Genomic DNA, 8,336 nt, shown 5'->3' on the forward strand with positions numbered 1-8,336 from the left:
AGCTCACAAACTGCCTCTAAATTCAGGGGCACTGACACCCTCTTCTGGCCTTTACAGATACTGCATTCACATGCATAAGTCCGTACTATATTCTATAAAGAATATAGGTTATTATATGTTATTAGAGACATATATGTTATTAGAGACAACAGAATGGCTCACACAGGTACTTGAGTTTAACCCACAGAATCCATTTAATGGTGGATGGAAAGAAAATTCCAGATTTGCCCTCTGACCTACCCCCATGTGCACAGGCACTTGTGCATGTAAATGATAATAATTATAAATTAAAACTTTTCTTAAATATGTAGGATGTTGGGGGCTAGGAAGATGGCTCAATAGTTCATTTGCTACTCTTGCAAAGGAACTGGGTTCAGTTCCTAGCACCCACGTGGTGGCCCACAACCATCTGCAACACCAGTTCCGGAGGATCTGATGCCCTTCTCTCACCTGGGGCATCAGGCACAAATATGGTACATATACACTCAGGAAAAACTCATACACATAAAATTAAAACAAAATAATGTAGGGCGTGTGTGTGTTGCTAACAGAGTAGATGGTCACATTCCTCCACTTCATGGCATCTCTGAAGCATGGAGGTTCCTTACCTCTTCTGTTGTAAGTTACCAAATCTGTAGCATTTGGCAGAGATGAGGGGAACATGGAATTTTATTAAATTGAAAAAGTTGTGGTATCCATCTCTAGAAATCATTTTCAAATATAAATGTGATCTTTTTCCTCCTTTCTTTCTCCCTCCCTCTCCGTCTTTTAATTGCAGCTGTTTTTCCAGAAGTGCGTGTTTCAAAGCATCTTAGTGAACTACTTAAAGATGTCTTTTCTTTCTAATCTGTATGATTCACCATTCTGTGAGCATGCCCAGGCTGAGACAGTATGCATGATCATTTTCTCAAAGCCTTCTGTGGCCAGCATGTAAAATTCAGTGCTATCAGATGGATGTTTCATTATACTGTCTCCTGATTTTTTCATTTAGCTTCAAGACCAGCCAGCCTTGATAGTGGCAGAACTTCCACTAGCAATAGCAATAATAATGCTTCACTCCATGAAGTCAAAGGTATGCTGTAGGTAAATGAACTCATGTGCTCCCTCTGGTTTCCAGTATTGTTTACAAGTAGGACAGTTCAGTGGTAGAGCACCTTGTACTTAGTATGCACAAGGCCCTGAGTTTAGCTCTAGAACAAGAGTGGAAAACGTTGGAAATGGGATGAAGTTTCTGATGAAAAGTGCAAAATCCAAATTATCTATGTTTGAAACATAGTTCTCTGGAATGCTTGCACTTTTACATTGTGATACAGATGTATTTCAATGTAGAAAATGTAAAATCAGGAGCATTTATTTTGGTTTCAGTTCTTCATTTTCACAGATAAAATAGTCTTCACTGTAATCTTTGTTTCAGAATTATCCGTAGGCCCGTATTTTAAGTGACATTTTGTGCTTGACATCTAAATGGGTGTCCTTCAGTTTCTTCATGATGCATGTTCATTAAACTTGCCTTGTTTGTATTTTAGAAATATTGTTAGCTTACTCTGTCAACAGAATACATACCTCTTTTTTATTTTTTGTGTGTATATGTATATGTCACAAAGGAATTATATGGATGCACATATGGCTCATATAAAGAATTATTTCAATATTCTTTTATTTTGTCTTTTAATGTGTATTCCAAGGTGAGGGTTCTAATAACTGGAACCTTTAACTAGTACCTTTTTCTTTAAAATATATTATTGCCTTTACAGACTCTTGTGCTTGTTAAACACTTCCATAGCTATTCTCTATGCTCTAGAATTGTACAACTACAATGAATGCATTTGTTCTGTTGCTTTTTGATTATAACATTATTTGTCTTAGTCATTATTATAATTAATTTTATGACTTATTACAGTGATCAGAAACATGATTTTGAGGGGAATTAATTTTTCTTTTTATGAATCATATCTGCTAATATAGTCTGAAACTATGAAAAATCCCTTCTGATTTGAAAATATAAGAAAATCTTAGTTCTAAAAAATAATATAATTTTAGAAAATTCTTCCATGACTGCCTTTCTCTTTATGATGGAATAATTTTCTATCGTGATGTACTGTACAGTTTATTGCTGATAATCTGTCCTATAAAGGAATAATGCATATGCTTACAAACTTTATTCTAGAACGAGTGTCCCTGCTATATGATTCAACCTCAAGTAAACTTAAGGTTATGTGGTAGCAGTACTAACAGTGAACATCAGAACCAATCAGATATTCCAGATATTGAAGAAAGACTAAGCTACACATGGTGACATACCTGTAATCCCAGCATTTGGGATGGTGAAACAGGAGAATTGCAAGGTCTAGGCCAGCTTTGTGTACATACCACGTTCCAAACAAGTGTAGGCTATCCAGTGAGATGCTTTCTGAAATACTTTGTTTTCTTTTTTATGGGACCTGTCTAATTATTTTATGTTTGACTTCCCTTTGTGTATGCTGTTTAAATTTTTTTAGACATTTTAGAATTTTTCATTTAATATGAAATCTTCGAATAAGCAATTGAATCAAGACTTCATAAAGACAGAATTAAAATACTTTTTGCATTTACATGTTTTGGGCTTTAACATTCTGAAATAATTTGAAATACCTTCTTTTTGTAAACTGTGAAATATTTTATAGTTATTAGAACCTAAATTGTTAATGTTTATTACTCTATTCATTCATTTAGTCTTCAGTATATTGAATGATTGTTTAACGTGAAACTTTCTTTTGGCTTTGACTTTGGTGATAAAAGTATATTTTGCCCTTATAGAATTTAGAATATTTGTCAGTTTAATAAAGCCAGAAAAGCAGCTGTGGCATGCAGTTCTTAGACTGAGGAACAAGTAAAATAGCTTTCCTAAGCATGTCTAAGTGAAGTTTAGAGTCAGTGTGGCTACCTACAGAATTAGAGCTCTGCTAACAAATTTTACATAATATTATTATCTCATTTCTATTATTCAAGTCTCAACATAGCATTTACTCCGAAAGCAGGTGCAGTTAATAACCAAAGCAGGCCACAAAGCCACAGCAGTGGAGAATTTAGTCTGCTTCATGATCATGAGGCTTGGTCCAGCAGTGGTAGCAGTCCAATCCAGTATCTGAGAAGACAGACCAGGTCAAGTCCTATGCTCCAGCACAAAATGTCTGAAACAGTAGAAAGTCGAGCACATCACAAGATTAAAGCTGGTTCCCCTGGAAGTGAGGTTGTTACCCTACAACAGTTCTTGGAAGAAAGCAACAAGCTTACCTCAATACAGGTTAGTTCAACAAATGGTGACCTTGATTTAACACTAGTTAAATGTCTTGTGGATGAGCCTTAGAATTTTTTTTTTTAATTATGGAGCACTAAGAGATAACAGCACCTGAATAGTGTATAGTTCAGTTTATCAGGAGACTCCATATATGGTTATATTCAGTAATCTGTATTGTTTTTTCTTCCAACAGTTGAAGTCCTCAAGTCAAGAGAATCTTTTAGATGAAGTAATGAAAAGTTTGTCTGTCTCTTCTGACTTTCTGGGAAAAGACAAACCAGTTAGCTGTGCCCTGGCCAGGTCAGTAAGTGGAAAAACTCCAGGGGACTTCTATGATAGACGGACAACTAAACCTGAATTTTTGAGACCGGGTCCTCGAAAAACTGAAGATGCCTCCTCCATTAGTTCTGCAGGGAAACCTACACCAAGCACTCAAGGAAAAATAAAACTAGTAAAAGAAACCTGTGTGTCAAGACAATCAAAAGATAGCAATCCTTATGCCACTTTACCTCGTGCAAGCAGTGTGATCTCTACTGCTGAAGGAACAACACGAAGGACCAGCATCCATGATTTTTTGACCAAGGACAGTAGACTGCCCGTGTCAGTTGATTCAGCACCACCTACTGCTGATAGCAGCATCACTGCAGCATCTAGTGAGTACCATTTACAGCAGTGGTCTTCGGATGTGCTGACACATGCTGGAGGGCGTCAGCTCCCAGGTGATTTAGCTGCAGACACATCTGAGTCTCTTTATACCCAGACTAGAAAACCAAAACCAGGAAGGCCACATTTTCTAAGACAAACTTTTGCCACTGTCAAAATGTCTGATGATGCATTTGGAATATCAGCTAACAGTAGTCATGGGCCATTTACTGTGGTTCATTCATCTCAACCATTTCTATCCCTGAACACAGAGTTGGTTAGTAACATAAGTGGGTTACCTCCCAAGTCACTCACTAGAGTAACTGACCAGGTCTCTGCCTCTTGGGGTAAAGCTGCACAGAAACATAATGAACAGTTCTGTGATAGTCAGAACCCTAGTAACAGTAACCCACAGTCCTCTGTAGATAGCAACAGTCTTCTCACTCCTGCCTGCCTCTACCCTGATGACACTGAAGCTGCATTATCAGTTTCAGAGGATAGTCAGACTGTTTGGTATGAATATGGTTGTGTTTGATCAATGATGTTATTTGCTAGGTTTATATTTTTAAGATTGTTACATAGAGTTCAGCTGTATAAAAAGGCATGTATATAAACGTGTAACCACACCAAAGTCTGCATGAAATAGTAATTACATTGTACTTTTTTTGCACGCCTTTAAAAATCCAACCATACATGTTTTTCTTTCACATCTTTTGTCACTTGATAAAGATGATATTCTTTGATATCATGAAGCATGTTAAAATAGTTGCATGTTCTGTTACCAAGAAAGCGTATCCAAGTCGTTTTTTGGCTGCTTCTAAAAAGAGTGTTCATTTGCTCTTCCTGCCTCCTCTGTCTCACTCTTCTTTATTTCCTGAGTGTGCACTTCATGTTGCATATGTACAGTATTAATAATGGAAATGGTTTTGAAAATGTCATTTTCTTTTGTCACTTAATCATGTTATCTGTCCTGTTCTCTTTTCAAAGAAATAATTCAACTTTATTTGGACTAATTCTCATATTCATAAAACATTGTTCAAATTTAAAATACTGTTTAATCATAAATGTGTTATTCTTAAATTTTTCCATCAAACTTAAATGTGATTTGCACAGTGACTAGGAACATTTGTGTTATAGTCACCTTCTTGGTGCCGATCTTTTCCTGCTAAACACAATAGCTCAAGACCACTATTTTTTTTTTTTGGAGTCCCTTAATAAAATTTTTTTCCAGTTTTTTTACATATGAATCAAAGAGAAATAAACCTAGTTATTCATTATCTTGGGATTTGTATTTTTACTTCTATTCAGAAGCATAGCAAGTTTTTTTAAATGATGAAAAATTTAACTTGTCATTTACTACTAAATTAAATGTGTACATCTATAATGCAGACTCTTTAAAAGTTAATACATTGTGTTAGAGTATAAAATTAGGACTTGGGAGCGTGAAAATAAAAAAGTAGATAGTCTTCATTCTAAAATTTGTTGTATTAAAAACATAGTCTGAGCCAGGTGGAATGTTCCTTGAATCCCAGCATTCGGGGAAGGCAGAGACAGGTGAATCTCTGTGAGTTCGAGGCGAGCCTGATCTACAGAACAAGTTCTAGTAGAGGCTCCAATTCTTTTTTTTTTTTTTTTTTTAATTTTATTAAGTATACAGTGTTCTGCCTGCCTGCATGCCTGCAGGCCAGAAGAGGGCACCAGATCTGATTACAAATGATTGTGGGCTACCATGTGGTTGCTGGAAATTGAACTCAGGACCTTTGGAAGAGCAGGCTCTTAACCACTGAGCCATCTCTCCAGAAGGCTCCAATTGTATAGAGAAACCCTGTCTCAAAAAAAAAACTTGAAAGAGCTAGAGAGATGGTTCAGTGATTAAGAGCACTGATTGCCCTTCCAGAGGACCTGAGTTCAATTTTCAACACCCACATGGCAGCTCACAACTAACTGTCTGTAACTCCAGTTCCAGAGAATCTGACATCCTCACACAGTCATACATACAGACAAAACAACAATGCACACAAAATAATAAGTAAATTTTTAGGAATTTTTTTTAAAAAACAAACAGTCTTGCCTGATGTAGTAGTATATGTCTTTAATCCAGCACACCCAGCACTGTGGGAGGCAGAGGTTGGTGATCTCTGAGTTCCAGGCCAGCCAGGGAGGAACCTTGTCGCAAACACTCCAAACAAAAGCAGAAAAGCAAGTCTTTAACTCTCCATCCCCCAAAACAAAACTCATACAAGATGGAGATACTATTGATAAACATGGACTCCAGTTTCATATCATTTTGTCTTTCTGTGTTCATGTCACTTTGAAGCAAATCAGCTTCAATCTTTCCGAGTATTTAAAAATCCATAATCCTGACTGACTTATTTTTATAGTATATATAGCTGTCTCAGGAGTGTTTTTTCCAATTTTGATTCAGCTTAAATGTTACTGGTAATAGCTCAGCCTAGGTGGGTGCCATAGGCACTCTATGAGTGAAGGAGCGTACTGTACACTCACTGTATTGCACTGTTACTATTAATACTGGATGGAAGGGAACATCTTCAACAAGTCCTTGTTTAATTAAATTTGTATTGTTTGTAAAAAGGTTCTCCTCTTGTATGTACACGGGGTCACTGCGTGGGTAGACCCTTCTGTTTATATCTTTTCTTCCAGCTACTATTAAAAATAGTGCTGGCACAGGTACCAGATGAACACATGCTGCAGTTTTATATAGTTTAGTGCCACCTAAACAGTTTCTGCATGAATATAGCATTGCTTTGTACTATTAGTTTTTGTTTAGTCAGTATTAATAGTTAAGATATTTTTGTGCTATTATTTTTACTTTTTTCATAGCCTACTAATAAAATTCAATGGTAAACAGCTGATATTAATGGGGACTATGTGACAGAAATGCTTTACTTAGTTTTTGATATCATAAAACTGGCCTTTACACTTTTTACATTTAAATTGTTGCTAATTTTGTTAATTAAAATACATTTAAATTATGTATTTTATTAAAAGCTATATGGGTTATTTTATGAAAGTAAACTTAAGTACTTTCTCCCTAATGTCTGTAAGGATATATTCAGCATGTTTTCAAAAATACATACACATTGCCTGTAAGACATGTCCATGTTTCCCGAGGGTGGACTAAGATCACAATGTAGACTTCCTCCAGAAAACATCACATGCTATGGAGCCAAGGTTTCATCAAACCTTGTTATGTTTTCAGTGGCGGGGGAAATAGAGTTTATAGTAATCATATAGGAAAAATGTTTCCCAAAAGATGATTATGTCAGCATTAAGAAGGAAGCACCTGTGATCAAGCCACCTGCATTTACTTCCCCTGAAATAACTCCATGTCTTGTAACTCACAAAGATGGTTAGAAGATTCAGTACCCTGGTTTCCATAAATAATAAAACTGATAGCTATTATAAATTCCTGGCCTGGCCTTTTGTAAATTATATCCTTATGACTAGTGTGATCCTGAGCAGCTTCGGGTATAGGTATACCTGAGCCCTGGTGTTCACAGTGTAGATGTTTCTACTATTGTACTGCAAGACTTTCTAACATAAAATGATGTGATGACCATTACCATATTACTATAGTATAAGTATGCAAGCCTCTGAAACCAAGATGGAGAAAAGGTAACTCTTAAATTTATAAAAAATAGTTACCACGTTCATAGCTGTGTTGCTTACAGCTTTAAAATAATTTTTTAAAAAGGCTTTCACATAATAGATTAATAATTTTCTCAGGTTCAAATTCCTCTATGTCCTGCTTATTGAGCATTTTCGTCTTCATGAATTGTGTTATATTTAACCTTTGACTAAATAACATGAGCTACTTTTCTCCCACAGATGTGAACAAAGTACAAGAAAGCAGAAATTCAAAAAGCAGGTCTAGGGAGCAACAGAGCTCCTAATTCAGTGACCCACTGCATGACGTGGGCCAAGTGGTGAGTTTCCTGCTTGAATCGTAATTGAAATTGGTCTCATTTCTACAGACTAACAGAATTACATATGATAACAGTGCATACTACATTAACAGATTCAATTTTGCTTGCTGAATCCATTGACTTTCTCTCCTGCTTACTTAATAAAGACTAGTTGGCTGCCATAGGTTTTTGCCTGTCTGTGTGGGTGGCAAACCTAAGTATTTTCTCTCAATTTATATTTAATTTTAGTTGTGAATAATGTGAAGTCTGTCTTGTATGCGTTACAACTTGTGAATAATGGGTAAGAATGGACTAAACACCTATCTTACACAGAACAGCTCAGATGCTGCCTTTGGTTTTCTGTCATTCTCATCTCCGTATAAATAGCTGGTGCATGCTGTTGTTACACGAGCTTCGCTGACTTTATATCCCTCTGTCTTCAAGCTGTTCTTATGTTTTCTTTCTTCTTTCTGTCTTTCAACAAAATACAG

The 8,336-nt window shown here is 36.1% G+C and overlaps 1 protein-coding gene across 8 annotated transcripts in view; it reads left to right on the top strand.

Moving 5' to 3' along the window:
* The window catches only part of Ccdc88a (coiled-coil domain containing 88A), a 167,459-nt gene that overhangs the window by 156,803 nt on the left and 2,320 nt on the right, over positions 1-8,336 (top strand). For 3 of the 8 annotated variants that reach the window (XM_041669925.1, XM_041669927.1, XM_041669929.1), the window contains 4 exons: positions 992-1,072; positions 3,015-3,283; positions 3,471-3,930; positions 7,769-7,866. In XM_041669925.1, coding sequence (XP_041525859.1) covers positions 992-1,072; positions 3,015-3,283; positions 3,471-3,930; positions 7,769-7,833 — 875 coding nt within the window. In that variant the 3' untranslated portion in view covers positions 7,834-7,866. Of the gene's footprint in view, positions 1-991; positions 1,073-3,014; positions 3,284-3,470; positions 4,712-7,768; positions 7,867-8,336 lie in introns of those variants that run through there. The other 5 variants (XM_041669923.1, XM_041669924.1, XM_041669928.1 and 2 more) reach the window with 4 other exon arrangements.

Source organism: Microtus oregoni, unplaced genomic scaffold (assembly GCF_018167655.1).
Source record: "Microtus oregoni isolate MIOR12 unplaced genomic scaffold, Mior012 000019F_ref0000042, whole genome shotgun sequence".
Classification (NCBI taxonomy): domain Eukaryota; kingdom Metazoa; phylum Chordata; class Mammalia; order Rodentia; family Cricetidae; genus Microtus; species Microtus oregoni.